This window comes from Neocloeon triangulifer, unplaced genomic scaffold (assembly GCF_031216515.1).
Source record: "Neocloeon triangulifer isolate White Clay Creek 2 clone unplaced genomic scaffold, ASM3121651v1 ptg000014l, whole genome shotgun sequence".
NCBI lineage: Eukaryota > Metazoa > Arthropoda > Insecta > Ephemeroptera > Baetidae > Neocloeon > Neocloeon triangulifer.
In genome coordinates this window covers 8,990,539-9,010,421 of record NW_026775556.1, presented here as the reverse complement: position 1 = coordinate 9,010,421, position 19,883 = coordinate 8,990,539, and the positions used below count along the sequence as shown (strand labels likewise).

The 19,883-nt window shown below is 40.1% G+C and overlaps 1 protein-coding gene across 1 annotated transcript; it reads left to right on the top strand.

The window, feature by feature from the left end:
* The first annotated feature begins 281 nt into the window (after positions 1–281).
* Positions 282–19,733, top strand: LOC132199369 (ras-related protein Rap-2a). The gene is made up of 3 exons (XM_059624021.1): positions 282–440; positions 16,480–16,699; positions 17,234–19,733. Exons 2-3 carry the CDS (start codon positions 16,489–16,491, stop codon positions 17,866–17,868), a joined length of 846 nt encoding a protein of 281 aa, XP_059480004.1. The 5' UTR covers positions 282–440; positions 16,480–16,488; the 3' UTR covers positions 17,869–19,733.
* Positions 19,734–19,883: the final 150 nt, after the last annotated feature.

The window sequence follows — 19,883 nt, the reverse complement described above, 5'->3', positions numbered from 1 at the left end:
AAACCAATTTTCAAATTAATTAAATTCTGCAATTGAAAGCAAAATAAAAACACATTGACCATTGACCGAGTCGAAGCCTAATTTTTAACTACACAAATTTGGCAACCGCGGCGGCCCATACATGTTTGTCGGGTGAATCGTGTTTGTGTGTTGGGGTTGCCGGAAAATTAAATGCAATGCGTGGGGAACCGGAGAGTGCGCGAGGGTGAGAGAAAAGCAGAGCAGAGAGTGCGTTGTGTGAATTTTGCTTGTCGAGTCGACACGCAGCCTGTTGCCGTCAGGGGAAGGAAGCGGCGCGGGCCGAAGGTGGGGAAGGCCGAGCCCCTGGGCTGCGCTCGGCTCACTCGACACTCCGCGCTATCGTCCTCCACTTGCAGTCGACGTGCCCTGCGAGGAACGAGGCACCACACTCCGCCTCGCGGACTCCAAACAGCACCACGGTCAGTTTCTTTACTTTGACTAATTCAAAACTGTCTAAATAAATAAATATAGAACTAAGATATTGCAGAAAAAGTTAACACCAAAATTATTTTTAGAAATTTTACTGTTAAAATTTTGTCAAGAACAAAAAAGTGTTGCAGATAATAGTGGCGTTTAAATTTGTGTGCAATTTCAAAAAAAAAAAAAAAAAAAATTAATAAATAAATAAAATAAAGTACAATTTGAGATTTGAAGCAAAAATTTGCTCTTCCACATTTTTTTAAACTCATCAATCATTTTTCTTTGCGATAACAAAGAGAGCAGGAGGCTTTTTTTGTAAATTATTATAATATTATTGTTAATGGACCCTTTTTGCCTCTAATGGAGCGCCCGCCCGCGCACTCGTCACGTTGTTATTTCCACACGCAGAACAAACACGTTTTTCTTTTTCGCGGATTCGGAGCCGCATTAGCGATGCAATTAATCACATGGCCAAAGCGGCTGACAGCGTTTCTGCTGGTGCTGAATTCCATTTGACTGATGTCGCTGCCGCAACTTTAAAGATTCGCCTGTTGCTCCCGGGGAGGGAAATTGCCAGGCTAGATTTTATCGGGCCAAGAAAGTTTTCGCAAATCGCATTTCCTCTGCTCTTTCGATATATTATATGAACAACACAGTTTTCAAAGTGCACACCATAAAGTGCTATAGCACAGACCAGGTGCAACAAAATCGAATTTCGCTCGCAAACTTCCTGCATTGCAAAACAAAACGGAAGCCGGACCAAAAATAATGCATCCCCTTCCCACACAACCCTAGGCTTTTTCTTTGCACCGCAATGTTTTCTCGCCGTTTCCCCTAGCGCGCGGCTAGTAAAAAATAAAGTCGATTCTGAGCGAGTGCCGTTCTCTCCAGGGCAAATAATACTTGCTAAACAAAACCGACAAAATTTCCATTCAGGTTGTGTGGAAAGATGTGTGTTTTCTCATCCTCACACCAGTTTGTTCTTGGAATACAAATGAGCGAGAGACGTTTATACAAAAGTGTAATATTGCAGAAGAGCAAAGTTTAAGATGGAATGTCTTATTGAAAGCAACAAATTTGGCAGGCTTCAGAATTAACCACTCAAAGAACAAACGTAACAGAGTTTTCTATTTTCAGTTATTTTAGCAAACATTTCAACCAATTTGAAAATCTTCGTGTTATTTATTTACACAGCATAATTTCAACAAATGCCATCAATTTTCCATTTTTATTAATATTTAGAAAATGAATTATTAAAGATTTAGTGATAAATAAAAAATTATCTGAAATAAAGATAATTATATATGAATTATTCAATACGGAGCAGAAAAATTGGCTAACTTAAGGTAATTTCTATTTATTTTCGAAACTTGTCTTTGTAAGGAAAAGAAAATGGGCAACTTTGAAGTTCTTTTCCCGCTTTGTGTGTAAAGAAAAATTCGTCAATATTTTTTTCTTTAATAAACTTGGACTAACAAAAAGGGTTTAGTAGGGGTGAATTTGTAAGGAATTATTCCTTTCCCTGCAGAAAAGTCCAAAAGCCACACGACTTTTTTCTTGGCATTTAAAAAAAACTTGTTCAAAGAAGTGCATTCAGAACTCTGACAATGAGACGAACTTTGGCATTTCCATCGACGGCTGCACCCGCCCCGAAAACTTTGCCAAATTAATTGATTGGAAGCCGCGGACATGACGAGCAGGTCGCGGATTCTATATAGGAGGCGGAAAAGCGCCGGAGTGTCAGTCGCCGAGCAATTGGGCGCTTAATTAAAAAGCAGCGAGTGCCGATAACGAAGCGATAGTGCACGTCGCGCATATACGGTGTTCCCAATACCCGCTTGCCGCCCGCGACTCACAGAGAGACACCGCGCGCGATAATTATGTAAAAAGGTCAACCCTTTGTGACACTGCTGCTTTTATCACCAACGCCGACACACAAACCATAACATAAGCGATGGCAAGTTTTATTTTCGCTTTCGTGCACATTCAAAGGGCCGAAAAATCGAATGCCATAGGGTATGTATTAAATTGATCAGAAATTAAGAACAAAGAGAAAAATAATTAATCCAGTTATTCGTCCAGTTATTATTAAAAATTTAACAAAGAATAGGGATTTAGAAAAATATATGATTGTGATTGGAAAGTTGACAGAAACGGGTTATTTGTCCATTAATTACATGTTCAGTACTTTTTGTTCATTTGATTCTTCTCCATAGGGTTAGAGTACGAAGATTTTATCAAAATTACTTGATTGCTTTTTGTTAATTAACAAAAGGCGGTAAAAAACTGACGAGTTCTGACCCAGAAGTTTTTTGTCGAAAAATTTCTGTTTCAAAAAATAATTTCTTTTTCTCCAGGGCCTCTATTCTCTCTTACTCTTATCTTTTCCTTCTTGCTAAAGTGGTAAAACTGGTTAAAATGAAGAAACGGCTTAATTGTGAGAAAAGGGGAAACAAGGAAAGACATTGTTCTAGCTGTCGTTTTAAGAGCCGTCAGCAAAAAATGTGGGAAACGCGCAGACCTGTGAGCTGTTTGCCCGCAGCTCCAAATAATGAACCATCAAGACGAAGGTGGATATCAGCATAGAGCGAGAGAAAGGATGTTTTTTTTTTTTGTATAAACCAGGCAGACAGCTCGTGTCGAAATTGTTGCGCCGCTCTCGTTTTGCGCACAATGGCAAATTTATGCATGCATTTGAATGAGCATGTTCTGCGCAGTGCTGCTTTTCAGCGGATTATTTTGCATCTGCTCAACGCTTTGTCTGCCACTTTTCTTGACGTGAGCTCTCAAGGCGCAACGTCAGCGTTAACACTTATTTTTCCTCTCTGGGAAAACTCGAGTCGATGCCTGGTATATGCAAATGCCTATTGTGTTCGCTGGAGATTAGACAGCCATTTTTGTATCTATCTGAGCTGCACCTGCCTCTGCTGAGTCGAAGCGCATAAATTAATCGCCTCTTTTCCGGATTAGCTTCGAGCAGAAGCAATTGACCTGGGCCACGTGTTGTGTGTAAGGGCTCGATTTGCATTGCAAGGGCTCTCGGCACTTTGAAAGCGGATCTCTGCTGAATTAGCCATTCGTTAGGGCCTTTCACCCGGCGCGCGCTTTAATCTTTAACCGCACGCGCCTCCACCACTCTCTTTCATGCTGGCAAATTTTTCACGGTCGCCGTTTCTGTGCCAATTGTGCATCATTTTATGGTCATAGGGGCAACATAAACTCTTGAATCCAGCTGTTGCAACCAGTTTAGGATATAAAAGGTCATAAAATTATGTACTTTTTTTTTTAAATAAATCACTACAAACTGTCTAAACTTTACGGTTTTGCAGAAATGATATATGAATGCATCTATGCTTTAATAATTGCACCAATAAGTTATTGTCATGGAAATTAAGCCATAAAAATTATTCACAGAAAAACAATAAGGCAGAAAATATTTTTTTCTATAGAAATGTGGTTTATTTAAAATAGCCATTTTATTATTTATGGAGTTCAATATTGAAAAATTCGCGGAAATTTTCGTCTGTAACATGTAACAAAAAACCCGAATGTGATGTAAAAGAAACTTCTAAATTAATCGCAATTAAGGAGGGTCTACTGCTAATTAATGGCCCGAGACGATGCACTTATAGCTAAAAATTTGACAGTCTGCACTGCATAAAAAAAATGAGGGGAAAATTATTGCAAAGAGGAATGAGGGGCTTGCTTGACTTCTTTTGGCCAATTCAAACCATATAAAAGACCACATTTGACTCCAGGGTTCAACAATCAAACAAATGCACTGATTTTACTAAATATCATGCGCTTCTCCTTAATCGATCAATATAATGCAACTGGTGCCGAACCATGCTGAACCTTGTCTTGAAAAAATTCAGATAGGATTAACCTAGAGACTTAACTGACTTAAGGCTAAACGTTAATTTTTCTGAAAGACTTTTGGTGAATAAATGTTTTCCAAAATTTTACTCCTTGTCTATTCAGACACAAACTTTAAGTTTTTGCAGGGAATACCAATTTCCTACTTATTGTTCCAAATAAACTTGCGCAACTTATGCATCATTTGTTTTATTACAAAATCTTGCAATTTATGAGGTATTCGATTCTCCACGAAAGAAGCGTGTCATTAAATATAATCTATAAATATGTAAAAACTTTCATTAAAATAATCAAACCGACCACACAATAAGCATCCAAACTATAGCAATAAATGCTTTTAAAATTATTTTGGATGCCACTGTTAAGTTGCAAAGCAAAAAATTTATTATAAGTTTGTGTATTATTTATCGATGTTGCCTGTAGAGCTTGATGGTTATTATAGAAACAAAATTTCCTGTATCATCTAGACGAAATAATATTTTTATTCACAGTTATTTAAAAATTTAGAGATATGAAGTATTATGTTCTCATATTTGAAATTAAACCACGGGGAATGCGCAAAAACAAGTACACATTAATTTACATTTAAATTTTGTATATTCTATTGTCACATCATCTTGTGGCATAATGCTTCACCGGGCAGTTTTCTCGTTGCAAATAATTTATTATCCATAAATCAAATAAGCAGCTATGCGTATCTATCTATCGAATCTCTACCGAGCCTCAATAATAAAAAAAAATAACAATAAAACCATTTATTGCCATCATAAATATAAATAAATGGCGAATCAGCACTTTTGCTTATTAAAACTAAATATTTACTTTTAGCTTCAGTGAGATATGATTTCTTGTAACTTACCACCACTCCTGATTAAGGCTGATAGTGGTATTATCTTGCACTATTTATATTGTAATCCACTCCACATTCTAGAAACTGAAAATCCCAAATTGCGTCCTTGCAATCAGGCATTAGTAAAATTTATTATATGCTATACCTAACTCATAGAAAAGTAAATTGTGTTTATTACAAGGTCACAGCTTGAAAGCAACCTTGTTGCAACGCACACCCATCCCGCATCGCCAATTGCGAATAAATAAAACACTGCAATCAAACGTGAAATGGGAACTGGAATCGGTGCACTCTCTCCAGCCCGCCGCTGTGATTTTTATTATCGCGCAGCACAAAAGTGTGCCATTGGAGCTTGTCCGTCCCACGCACTCGCTATCTGAAGCGCGCAGCCCTTTATCTCCCCTTGTGCGCACCGCAAGGAGAATATTATTGCAGTAGCGCGATCGGGCAAATAAATGAAACACGGGACAACACTCAAAACCTAATGGTACGCCGCCATTAAGATCGCACGCGGCGACAAATGGAAATCTCGTGTGTGTGGGGGGGTCTGAGGCGCAGATTGCAAAATATAGCGCCGCCTGTGGCGCCGACCTCCCGCGGGAGAGCTGCCGGATTTTCAATCCGCGTAATGGAGCTCTTGCGAATCCGCATCGCCCATTTAATTATTCAGCACGGCCGGAATTAAAACACCGGCAGATGGAAAAGACCAATTTCTCGTCAGATCGCTTTTAATTAGCAAGTAAAAGGGAGAAAAAAAAAACATAATTTAAAAGATACCGATTTTTCTCCTTTTGTATGTAGCGACGTGAGCCCCTTTTTCCATCTTGCATCGTCGGGCCGGAAGGAATTCTTGCTGTTAGATTAGCGCGCGCAGGTGGATCGAGCAATTTTTTTCTTGTACAAAGACACGCGTAATTTTTCCAGCTGAAGCGCTGCCGGCTTTCATTTTCTCTGAATGCGCGGCGCCCTCATCGTGCACCTGCGTGGAACAAAGGGCTCTTTTCGCCAACATTAGTAGCTTCTTTTTTTATATCAGCTCTCGCGGAAACCTATTTGCTCTCTTTTAAAAAGTGAGCCAAGGGGGAGTTATTTTGGGCGCCCACACGTTCTCCTCAAAAGGTTAAATTTAGGACGGTGTATGATAACAAGAGAGAATATCTATAAATATGAGAGTTTTTTTGGTCACCACGTGTTCAAGGAAGGTGCAACATTGAATAGCTTATTTGAGCCATGTTAAATTGTGGTTGGTTTCTCATTTTACTCTGAATCCCAAAATACAATTTAAATTTATATTGTGTGCATGGTCAATATTATAATTTTGCATAAACATTGCAACTCTTAATTTGAATGTATTTAGTTTAAATTTATTATAATTATGCTAGTTCACTTAATACAGCTCTGTTAAAGATAAGGGATACCGTACGTCGCATTACTTCCGCTATAAATTTTTAATTGCTCCCTTTAAATTTAATCTTTTATGCGTTGTAAAAGAATTTTCATTCAGAGCAGGTACATCTCCTTAATTGAAAATGCCACAGCGCCTCTTTAACTCGTTCCCAGGTTAAAAGAACTTGGTGAAGAAGCGGCGCGTTGTTTGCTCTTCAGAATATTTCAGCAGCCTCTGTTAAAACTGACGAGTTGTCCGTCTACGTCACGGAGCACCCTTAAAGAAGAACGTGCAAATTGCAAATACGCGCGATCCGCTTGAGTCCACTCCCATCTCGATGCTGGGTTGAGAGCAAAGCGGCAAAAATTGATCTCATCTTTGGAAGGGACATGGGAGCAATAAACCCAGAGACTTTCGTCCTCACCTGAATTTTAAAAGTATTTCTGCAGAGGGAGCGATAAACTAATAGATAGACTCTTTGTACTTGAATTTTAAGCAAAATACGGTTAATAAATTTTATCTTTGGTGAATTTATAATTTGTCTGCCATACAGATCGCGTTTTAGCGACGTGTTCGCCAGAGGTGCTGCCGTTTCTTCACATTTTTTTTCCCGCTTTCATGTATGACTACTTGTGAAGAATAAACAATGATAATAAAGATGGAAACGATGGCTTTTAAAAAATTTAATTCAATGAAGCTAAATAAATTGGAGATAAATAGGTCACCAAAAAGGGAAAAATTGATATTTTTAGCAATAAATAAAAAACGTAATTAAAATTCCTTAAATAATAATTTTCCGCACAAATTTTAATTTAGAGAAAGATTATTTGATGATGAGTTGTGGTAATAATTTGTTACACTCCTTATTGTCTATTACGTGCAATTTTGCAAAACTTAATGTGGTATCATGCGCTGTGCATTTCTTATTATGCCACGTTAGTCAATCCTGCAGAGGACGGATTCATGTCAGTTTTGCAAGTGAAAAACGCGATAATTATTTTATTGAGAGTCTCTTTTCATCTCTGGCAAATGGTCAGGCTGTTGCTTTTCACTTTTGATAACAAGGGAGAGGCGCTGCGGATCGATAGCGTGCCCAGCCAAAAAGCTCGCGGTTTCTGTTTTATTTCAGGAGACAAAATAGTCACCTCTCGTGGCCCTTTTTGAAGGTCTATTTTAAATTTTAGACCCTTCGCCGACTTACTGTTAGTGAGAAATTCAAATAAAGCCCTTCCCAGTTAACTTTTTGTTTGAGATTCTCTTCATTAAAATGCACAGCTCTCTGGGGCAAAAAAGTAAGCCAGGTTTCTGGCGGAAGGAAGAATAAATGTACCTTTTCATGAACGTAATAGTATAAGAACGCCCTCAACAGCGCCAAATCAGCGGCTCTCTTTTCTCTTTTGCTGAAAGAGAAGACGAAGAGTGCCGCGCAGAACTATAGAGGGCGAGAAAAGGGAAGAAACACGAGGTGAGAAACTTTTCCCATCACGGCCGGGTTATTATTTCAAAAATTCGCCCTCTCGCAACAGTTTGCATCGTTCTCTCTCCGCCTGTCGCCAACACTGGCGATGATATTACTTCATTTGCATTTTTACTCAAAGGCCTGTCAAGTCAAAGTTAATCGTCAGTGTGATTTAATCAAAAGCTTTTCTGACTTTTATTTCATTCAACGTTCTACGCATTGCAACTGAAGCTGTTTTTGAAGGTTTAAAAATGATATATTTCAGTTCGCAAAGTCCCTACACGCATCTCTAAGGTTATTTCCTTTCCTCTCTGTAGCTCTGTCACCGCTATCAAATTACAGAAATGGGAGAAGTGAATTCATTCATTCAACATTTTTTTTTATACAAGCTCTAAATAAATTGAAAACACTTTTGAGCTACGAGTTGAGGAAAGAAATTCAATATTTGAGCCTGTGAACTTATCTGCATTCAAAACCTGCTGTTAAATATAATATACACAACAGGAAATCGGAGCATTGGAAGCCGAATGAGTTCTTGGAATATATTTTCAACACTTCCAAAATGAATTCAGTGACTTTTTAATTCATTCATTTTATTATCAAGTGATGAATGTTGTACGGGGGTTGATGAGCAGTAATTTGGCGATGCGAGGCTCAACTTGACGAGCTTCTCAACTTGGGCAATATACATTATTTGCATTGCAAAGCCAGCAGAAGCCATATGGTGGTTTATCTTGGGGCTTATCATCAGGCCGAAGTGAGCCGCGACCAATTTACTGCGCATTATTCCGCCGTATATCAAAATTGACCTTGGCTGATTGCGTTACTGTTCTGACTCAGTCGGCAGCTCAATGATACTTAGAACCCATCAAACGACTAAATTATTTTCCTCTCTCTTTAACTGACAATGAGAGACTACTTGACGCCAATTTTAGTGAAGCTTCATTTGGATTTTGTCCCTTTATTCCTCCTACACTTGAGCCTGGCAATTATATTATATATCTTTTCAGTCTCTCGCAGAGTGTAATCGCGGCTGTGTGTTTACGGACTCTCGTCAATAAAAGGCCAGGGCACGTCTCGCGCCCGCAATCAGCTCCCAAATAATTTGATTAGCCGCCCTCCCGCTGCATAGTTCTGTCTCTGGGTTGAAATTACCCCGTGCGGTGCGTAGCACTTTGGCATTTCCAAGCCACCCCGCGTCTCACTGGGCTTCGGCACTTTGTTTGCAGACTTGCCTTGTGGAACTGCTTTTGTGGGTTGGCCTCGGCATCAAATCAAACTTTCAAAATAAGCATCTGGTTGGATTAATTAGTTGTCCCACAAATAATGCTCTACACAAAACAATTTTCAATGTAAAAGCCTGCTATTGATTTCTTTTGCTTTTTCCAATTTTAACTGACTAAATAAATTAATAAAAAAAAAAAACATTTTTTGATATTGAAAATCGGAAAAAATGCAAACTTGGAGTTTTTGCTATCAATTTAATTAGTTTAATTCGCTTGAAAACTCGTGTACATAATAAGTTATTTTTTTGGAAAATTTACTTTGAAATTAAACTTCGAATCTACCGAATCAGAAATCAGTCGCAGAGAATTTCCTAAAACGAACGGTGATGTAAGACTGTTCGAGAGACGCGCACCTGAGGGCTGAGGGGATTAAGATCCTTTTCGAGAGAGCTCGGTAGGCGAAACAAAAAAGGGCTCGTGCGTGCATGACAGAGAACAAGTGCATTGTGCGTTCCTGATCAAGGGGTGTGCTTTGTTATTCCGCCGTCGCCGCGCATTCCCACGGGCACGCAACACAACACACCCTTGCTCGGAATCAGACAGCAAACGACTCTATTTTTAGCACCAAGCAACAGGTAGATAGAAGCAGCTAGACGTGTGCACCAGCCGCGAGAATAATTCATATCCCTTATTTTTTCCCACCTGCCAGTTGATGAAACTGCGAGCAGCGTGCATCAGAATTCCATTGCACGACTGAACCGAGAAATTTATGCACACAGCTTTACGACACCAGCAGCTCCGCGAGATGATCTAATAAAAAGAGTGCGCGTTGCATCGTGCGCCTGACCTTGTGCGGGATTTTGCGACCATAAACTCTGACCGGCAATTGTAAGCACAAGCCGCTTTTATAGCTCATGAATGGTAATGAGAGTTTGCAAGATTCAACTTTGCGTCTCTCGTGAAAAAACAGCAGAAGGACTTTAAAAGTTTACCCAACAACCTGCTTAACTATTTTCTACATTTTATTTTATTTTACGTTATTTGAATACTTTAAAAAGTATGCCTGAGGGGGAAAAAATGCGCTGCAAGTATGAAATTTAGAGATGCTTAGAAAAGTGGAAGAACTTTTATGGTTTAACTTTTGAAACGTAGCGTATTAAAAATTTCTTCAAATTGTTATGGAAAACTATCACGTCTCTCTGTGTATGGTCTTTTCTGATGGAATATACTCTTATTGCAATATCTGGAGTCTGCTTGAGAAGTGCGTGACTCAATGATAGGGTAGAGGGTAAAGGAAAAGCCAATTTCCTCATTTTGCCAGGCTGGAACTCGCCGCTGAAGATCCCCTCTCGGACCAAACTTTCCGTTGTCGAATAGGACCTTCTTTCGGCTGAATAAGTTTCTTGACGAGTGTATTATTTTCGCCAGGCATATCGATTCGCTCTCTTTTCCTCTTTGCTTTCCTCTCTCTATGATGGATATATTATTGGACACCCTACTTTTCCTTCCTGGAAATGGAAAGAAAAAGTGACAAGAGGGGCCGTGCTTAAGTTTGGTTAATATTCGCGTCCCGACGGACGGGTGCAGATTTATCGCTGGCTGAAGGGCCTATTATTCCTGGAACACGGACAGTGGATTTATTTATTTCTGCCTCCAACGCAGAAAGGGGACGACGGGCAAAAAATGGACGCAATCTAAAGAGCAGCACGAAGAGCGAGCGCAGATTGCGAATTTAGTTTGCATGGTGGAATTTCCACAAAGGTGGAATTCGCAACTGGAAGCCGCGTTGGGTTTTGATCTCGGGACGTGAATGACACTTCAAAAGCGGGCCCAAACCGCGTCAATCCCATTTTCGTAAGGCCTCCGTTAATCGGTAAGCGCACCCGTCACCACCAGAGTTTGCAAAATACAGCAGGTCTTGTTTGCTTTAGTAGCTTTTGGGTATAAAATTTTTTAAAGATAAATATCAAAAGAGCCTGCAGTATAGAGTTCGGGGCATGAAAAACCGAGTGAGATTTACGACTGGAATTTAGTCTTGTTTGCTCAAATGCTTTTGCATGCGAAATGCTGCAGAGGCGGAATCCTGCTCTCAAACAAATTTCATGACCTTTAACTGAAAACGTGCGTGGATGAGTGGGAAATGTGGCGTATACACAGAGAGGAAAAGGTTTGTTTGTTTAGTTGAAATTAGCAAAGCAAGGATAAAGAGAAACTCGGGTAGAATCACACGGTCGCAGCTGCGAGTGCGGCGGGTGATCGATTCGAGGCGGCCAGAAGAAGCAGCAGTTTTTTCTGCACAAAGGGAGACGAGCGATCGATAGACACGCATCTGTGCAAAGCTCTAATTGCCCTCACGACTGCCGACGGATGATGAATTGCGCCAGCCTACGGCACTTTGTTGCAAACTCTCATTATGCGCTTGTGGCGGGCGACAACACATGCGTTCGAAAACAAAGAAATAATTTTCAAAGCCCAAGCTGAGCATTGAGAAGCTTAGTGGATCTTTATACCACTCTTTAGTTTTATAAAAAATTCTCAGCGTAATAATCTAATTTAGCTTTTCTGGCAACTTGGTTTTGTTTGATATTTCATACTAATTGATCTTTTGCATTCTAATGAGAAAATACAATCAAATTGCAAAATCGGAAACTATAGTTAAAAAAATAATTCTTTTATAAAAATACAAAAGAAATTAATAGATATCTTTCATATTAGTTTTAATAATTTCACTCTCCAATAAGGATTGGAACAGCACATAGATGTGCTTGATGAAAAAGATTATACAAAAAAATAGGTTATAAGAGACCAACCTTCTTAGATTTTATTTTTTCAAATAAAAATAATGTTCCTCTTTCAATTTAAAAGCGTTTTTTTTTTTCAAGGATTTTCATTGTAGCGAAAGCAAACAGTTTTGAATCTTTTGCACACGTACTCCACTTTCATGGATAAGAGCTTTATTTTCCAACAGCAATATTCGTTGCCTTTGAGTGACTACAAGGCCCAAGTTTGTCGCAGCCTGACTTAATAAAATATCCACGAGACGCGAAAAGTTCTTTCACAGAGTGAGGCAGGCAGCAAGCGACCGTCGGGCGCTCGTGAATGATTCAATTGTTTGAGCGCTTTCAAATTTGGCGTTGTTAACTTTTAATTAGGAGCCTAGAGGGTCTGCTGAAAACGCCTTGAGAATCAAACAAGCTGCCGGCGGTGCTTCAGCGCGTATACATTTTAATTATTTTATGATGACATAAAAAGTGCATGTTTATAACGGCAGCAATTTTTTTCTTGTTAAAAATTTGCAACTGCAAATTCTCCTTTATCAGCACAGGTTTTCAAGAAAAATCTAGTCGACTTTCAATGCGCTCGAGTAATTAGCGTCAAAACAAAAAGGATGTTTCGCGGAAATGCGCCTTTGAAGGCGACTTCCTTCCTCCCTTTGAGAGCGGCGAAATTGCTTTTGTCTCGGCTCGATATCTCTCTTTCACCCATTCTTTTTATCGAAGCGCTCGCGGAATCGCGGCGCATCCTTTCGCTCGGCGCGCCCGCCCGGTTGCCTACCCGCGAGCCCTGCAGGCGCTATCCTCTCTCCCGCTGAGCACCGCGGATTCGCACCCAGCCATTAAAAGGAAAAATCACACGCGGAGTCCCCGAACATTCCACCGCAGGCGTTTCGGCGCCAAAAATAGCTCTTTTTTGTGGCTCTTTGACAACTCGGGCTTTTAAAAATGTTGAAAGATTTTAGATTAGACATATCGAGCACAAAGATTTGCATCTTTCTTAAAAACTCAATTTGCTACCTCAAAAACTGCATATATGTGGCAAACTTTATTCTCTAGTGTTTTAAGAGCAAAGGTAGAAATCTAAATTGTTATTTTTCTCTGGAAGAAATTTAAATTTAAAGAAAATCACACTTGAATGGATTTTTTTAGGTATACTTAATTACATAACTATTTTCCGTCTTTATGTGCAACAAAATGAAAATGTTTTACTTCATTAAAATGAGTTATTATATCAAATTAATTATTTATATATAATAAATTATTCAATTAAAGAAAATTATTAATAATATTTTTATCTAAACTAAAAGAAAAATAACATAGAAAGTCAGAATTTAATATAATCTGGTTTTAATTTGACAATCTTTTGACCTGATCTTGCTTTTTTACACATTGGAGATGCTACTGTCGGCCCATTTGCTGCGTAAGCACACAGAGAAATCTAAAGGAGTTTGTTGTCGCTTCAATTTATATTTCAAATCAGGACGAGTGCTGCTCTGCCTCGAGTTGTGTTAACTTTATTTCCCGCGTCGCAGCAGAAAAAAAAATAAAAAGTGGGCAATCGCAGGGTGGCAAGGCCAAACGAGGCACGGCGTTTGAGCGATTAAAAAGTTAATCTCTGCGAGCAGCGGCTCTCTCCCTCTCTCTTAATTTTTCTCGCACTCCACTCTTAATTGCGTTACACTTCTTAAACCTCTCTATCTCTAAAAATAAGCATGGTTTTTTTTAATGCTTTCACGCTCGAGCGAGAGAAGGACGATTGCGCGGGCGGAGGAGTAGCGCGATCGATGGGCGCGAGACGCGTTTATTTGATTAGGCCGCGCGCACAGCACACGCTTATTAAATCGGTTCGTCGCGAAAAGCTGTTTGCATTTCACTCCGCCCGCGTGTTTTATGAATGTCTGTCCCGTCGTGTAATATATTAAAAGCCAGCAAATTATTCCAGGAACGTTCTGCTCGTCCACGCGGCCGGCGTTTAATTTGATGAAAGTTTGCACTCCATTGGGCTGGACGTGATGCTTCCAAATGCTAATGCCCTTTTGCGCAGAAACGAACGTCACAACTCAAAAGTGCTTTTTTAATGGAAGGGGCGGGAGCATCGGATCAAATGGACGAAAAATGCAAATGCGCCCTTTTCAGTGTTTTACAGATCAGCTTAACCAGTTAATCAAATTTTAATCACCCAGGCTCGAAAATAAGCCGCTTAGCGAACGTGTTCCATCGAAGAGAGTGGCTGCGCCGATTAAATTTTGCAAAAGGAGCCTCTGCTCGTCGCACCTGAGCACAGGCACTCTTGTTTTGTTGTAATCGTTAGGTGGGTTATGTGCGTTTTATTTGGGGAAAAAATTTAGCACCCACCCCTGGGATTAATTTGAACTGAATTTATATTTGTCGCACAACAGGAAAGCTTTTAACTTGGGTAGATTGCGCTGCTGAGAGATTCATAGTCAGATAGATTGAGCTCCAGGGAGCGATCCTTGTCATCAAGTTGGTCGTATATCTTGTGTGCCTCTGCTGATGAAATCGACCAGCGGAGTGAGAGTCACTTGCCCTTGGCCTAAGTCTGATGGAAAGTGTAAGAAAGAAATTGACTTCACAGAAAATTTATATGTCCACCAATTTTTTATCACAAAAATTCGAGATTATTTAAATTTTTACAAATTTGCTCCCGAGTCATATAATTCTAACATTAAGACTTAAATATTCTAAATTGATTACCGCGAGTTCTGCTAACTAGTTAATCAAAATAATTGGTATGGAAAAAATAAAATCGCTTCATAATTATAAAAATGACATGATTTTTTTCTGCTTAATTTGCATGATATAGTGTGGCATAATTTGAACTTTGTTAATCAGTTTGGTTCGTTTGAAACGTGGGTTGTTTGTTGTTTCAAATCGCGGCCCACAGAGGCGAGCAGAGAGCCACTCGAGGGCACATCGACGCCTGTTTGGTGCAAAGGTGTGTTTAATTATTAGCCCTAATTAGTTTGATGGAACGACATCTGAGTGTATTTGCGCACGACTGGGAGAGAGGACGCACAATATTAACAAACAAGAGTGAGCACAGTTGCGACACTTGACAAGTGCCAGTCGGGCGTGAAATTTGCAATTAAAGCTCACACTCGCTCTTCTGTCTCCATCCAGCGCTAGAGAGGGGAGGAAAAGATGGAAATTATTTATTTCTCTTGCGAGTGTTTTTTACAAGGGGTGAGGCGTGGGCTTGTGACTTATGGAAATTGAACGACGCCCACATTCTGATTCGTCTCCGGATCCAAATGACAGAAGGACGACGCAATCAAGCTTATTTGGCTCGCCATCAGAGTAAAAGGGCAAAGGGAAAACACGAAGGCGCGAAACCGGTCGTCTTGCTTGCATGTTGGCAAGAACGCGATTCCTCGGGGATTAATCTTGAGAGACGTCAGATCGAGGCGCAAGTGAGCCCCGTAATCGCAGCCTAGCATCTCCAGACAGAACTAATTTCTCGTCGCCCCCAGCGATTCACCTCTCTCGCTTGGCGGTCGCAAAAAAAATTTTGTGTCGCTTCTCGCAGTTCGGTACGTTTCCTCAAGTGTGGAACTTTGGGAAATGTGTGCGCGCGTCTCTACAGCCAATTAGCCGTATAAACCGAGCGAATCTCTGGCCAAATATTTGCCTTGGCATTGGGCAAATAAAACGTACGCGAACTGGCACACGCAAATCTGACGGCAAACTCTGCAACAATAATGAGGCTGAAGCAGCTCCGGGCGCCAAACTTGCAATTTTAATCAGCTGCGGCAAAATTACCCCGCCGCAGTAAGAATTTAGTTTGCGACGCTCATTTTTCACAAGTACCTTCCAAAAAGTTTGCAATGGTCCCAACTGCTTGCAATTAAGTTCGCGCTACTGGAAAGCAGTCACTCGCAAAACCGACACAGACGGTCTTTGGCGAAAACTTTTGGCCACGCACGGAAAAGCGAGATCAAAGTGTCTCTTTAATTAACAAGTTGTTAATTTTAATGCCAGTCACATATTCAAACGGGTATAAATTTCAAAATTTGCTTATTCTGATCAATTCGAAATTTGTGACCGTAATCCTCGTTGGCGCAAATCAAACGAGAATTAACATTTAATTTTCCCCATGCTACGAACGACGAATTGGACACGTTCATTATTTAGTGGTTTCCTGCAGTGGAACAGACAGATTGCCAGATTGGAGGTCGTGGGCGCATAGTATGTGTTTGCTCGTGGATAATTGGCAATTGCGTTCAGTCATCCCGTGCTTTCCACTAAATCGTGCCATCCGGGCGTGCACACTGATCAAATAACCGTCGGCGCAAATTCACAAGTGTGATTGCGGTCCATCGATGAAATGGAAATTTCACCATCACCGCTTTAAAATCTTTAAAATAATATGCTTTAAATCTCATTAGAAGACATGCCTAGTTATGACCAAACAGTGAATTAACATTTTTGCATTTTTTTTGCAGTTGTCCCGAATGCCCACAATGGCACCGCCGGGCAGCACGAGAAGCATCCGGCAATTTAAGCGGCGCTTCAGCCTCCAACCTTCTTCCTTCCTGGGGCGCGATGACGGCGGCGGGACTCCAAGGGGCGGACATTCCCCAAGCATTGACGAGTGCTCCGCCACAAAGGACATAGTCACTAAGCACAGACACAAAATCGTAGTCATGGGGCCAACAAAATCAGGTAGCGATTCAATTTGAAAATGGTTAAATTTAATATGCATTATTATGATTTAAATTTCAACAAGGTCTACGCATCACCAACGATGAAAAAATTTTGATTGTTGTTTGGGCTCTCTGATTAGGTACATCAAGTTAAGTTGTACCCAATCAGAAAGCTCGGCAACAATTAAAATTTCATGATGAGTGGACCTTGATTTTCAAGTGTATATAATTAATTATAATTAAATAAAAAAATTATTCATTCACTTTAAAAGTTCTATAAATTTTAAAATTTAAATTTTATTACAACTGCATAGATTTGAAAGTAAAAATATAAGAAGCATTTCATATTTCATTATAATTATTTACAAAATAGATCATAGTTTGTCTTCAAATAATTCCACCTTACTTAATTTTTTGTTAAATTTATTTTTAAAAATTTAAAAATAAATTTAAATTATAATTTATTATTTATTTTATCTTCAGACGTTTTGTTTTATTTGTGCACAACAATTTTATAATAATTACAATAATATTTCTTTGTCACATTTTACAGGTAAAACTTCATTGATCTCCCAATTCCTGTATGGCACCTTTCCCGACCGGTACAAGCGGACTGTGGAGGAAATGCACCACGGCGAGTTTGACGTTGGTGGTGTTCACCTAACTTTGGACATTCTGGACACGTCCGGCGCCCAGGAGTTCCCTGCAATGCGCGCGCTGTCCATCTCGTCAGCAGACGCGTTCATCCTGGTGTATGCGCTGGACGAATCAGAAGAGTCCTTCGAAGAGGTTCGCCAGTTGCGCGACCTCATCCTCTCAACAAAGGGTGCTTCCGGCGTGCCGATCGTCGTGATCGGCAACAAGCTTGACCTGGTGGAGGATTCGAGCGAGGTGGCCGAATCAATTGTCACCCTCGACTGGGAGCACGGCTACGTGCAGGCCTCGGCCAAGGACAACCGCAATGTGGCCAAGTGCTTCCAGGAGCTGCTCAACCAGGCCAAGGTCAAGTACAACCTGAGTCCGGCCCTGAGGCAGCGTCGGCGGCGGCAGTCGTTGCCGGCCGCCTCGGGCTCTTCGCCCAGCCACAAACCGACAACGGCGGCGATCGACGCGGAAAAACTCGAGAAAATGAGACAGGTCGCCGCTGCCACGCCTGGTGAGAAACGCAACTCCTGCGTCATTTCCTAAGCCCCACTTCCAAGGAGACGCAAAATGCTGAGTGTAATTTAATCGCGAGTCTCTCCTGAGGGCGCAGGGTGCTTGAGCCGGATGGGTAAAGAAACGCGACTTTGACATTCAAACCTCGTTTTGGCGGTTTGTCGCGGTAATTTTTGCTGATGGAATAGGAGGAGCCGGGAATTAATTTTTTTTTTAGTAATTTATAAAAGGATAAATGGGTTAATTTTTGGTTGGATCGATATTGCAAATTCTAGGCTCCACGGTTGAAATTTAGATGGATTTTAAAACGTTGCGATTTTTGTTTGTTTGTTCACAAAACCACCCCAGTGTTTACCAAATTTTTGACATTAAATGAATAAATTTTCAAAAATTTTAATCAAATTAGCAGATTTTTGCTGAATTTTGAGGTCGTTCTTCAGGCTGAAAACGTAATGGGTGCTAAATTGAAAATGGGGTGGCCATTCGACGACCACCTCGTTTTTGCCACACGTGCAGATTTCAGAAATTTTGGCACGCAGTGGAAAAGAACGAACCAAAGATTGCTCAAGCACCCCCTTGGAAATAACGGGTTCGGTGCTTTTCTCCCCGATCACGGAGTCTATTTTTTGATACCGTGCAAAACCCGGTCCCTTTTCCGCCTCGTTCTGCCCCCGCATTCGAGCGTGTGTGCTTCTCTCGTATGAATAAAACGCAAGTAAGACGAGAACGAGCGAACGCAACACCTGTTGATTCGCCCCGCATTTGATCACACGATGGACAATCAAAACTAAAAGCTTGTTTGTTGTCAGCAACAAATTGACAATTACAAGGCAAACTGACGTGTGCTGATAGGGCAAAATGTACGCCCCTATCGCAATATATTTGTGCTTCAAAGTCCTTCCTACATTCCTCTTTTGTAGTGAAGTGATTTTATTTTCCCCTTCCCTTTGTGAATCTTGTAAACTTAGAATGTTATAATTTTACTTAATCTGTGCAATATTTGCAATCGAATCTTGCGAAGAGCTGCCGGCCTCGGATTCGTTGCGCCCGCGTGAGAATTAAAGGCATAGAAATAGTCAATGATGCTGCTGCAAAATTGCAGAGCGCGTGAAGAAATCGTGGCATGAGCGCGTGTAAGAAAGAACGTACTCGTCTTTTTCTAAGCAGTCTAGTGATTTCCGTGATTTTTGAATTTAAATTAGCTATTAGATAATTGCTACGTCTATCACGGAATAAACTGTAATAATGTGAGATCCCCTAAACTGTATTCCCCTGTATTGTAAAGTCGACCTGTGCGCCTGCTTAAAAATACTGTTTGGACTTATATAGACTCTTCTAAAGAATGTTGTTGAGTAAAAAATGAATGGAGAGAAGATAAATTTCTTGTTGAAAAGCCTAACCAAATTTTTAAAACATTGAAAAGGAGACCGTGTTATTAATCCCTCTGTGCATTAATTTACCATAACAAAATATTTAAATTAATTTCTTTTTTAAATTTGGGACATCAAGCCAGGGCTATTTTGAAGCCTAGTGAGCACACAGACAAAATAAGATTCTAGAACGGAATTTAATAGCACGGGGGTCAAATTTGTTTTTCTTGCCAGTTTCATTCGCCTACGCCGCTCGCAATATTGCAGAATTTCAACACTACCAAGTTTAAGTGTGGCGCGTTGTTTGTTGTTGAAGGTCGACTAACTTATGCTTATAGCCCAAAGAAGTGGCATATTTGTATTTGTTTTATTTGCATGTTGTGCGCAGTGGTGTTTAAAATTATTAAATTCTTCTCTCAACTATCTTCTGCTTCTCTATCAATGTTGGCTGTTGTGAAAAAAAAACTTGTATCAATATAAAAACGGATTTATTGCTAATTAATTAACGTCTTTAATTAAACACACGGCGATTTTAATTTACAAAATATGGACAATTTAAGGCTAAAAAATTATCAATGAAGAAATATTCTGAAACCTTTTTTCATAAATTGGTTTGTTTGATCAAAAAACTTGGGTTATACAATATTACGTTGGTTGAAAAAAGAATGATTAAAA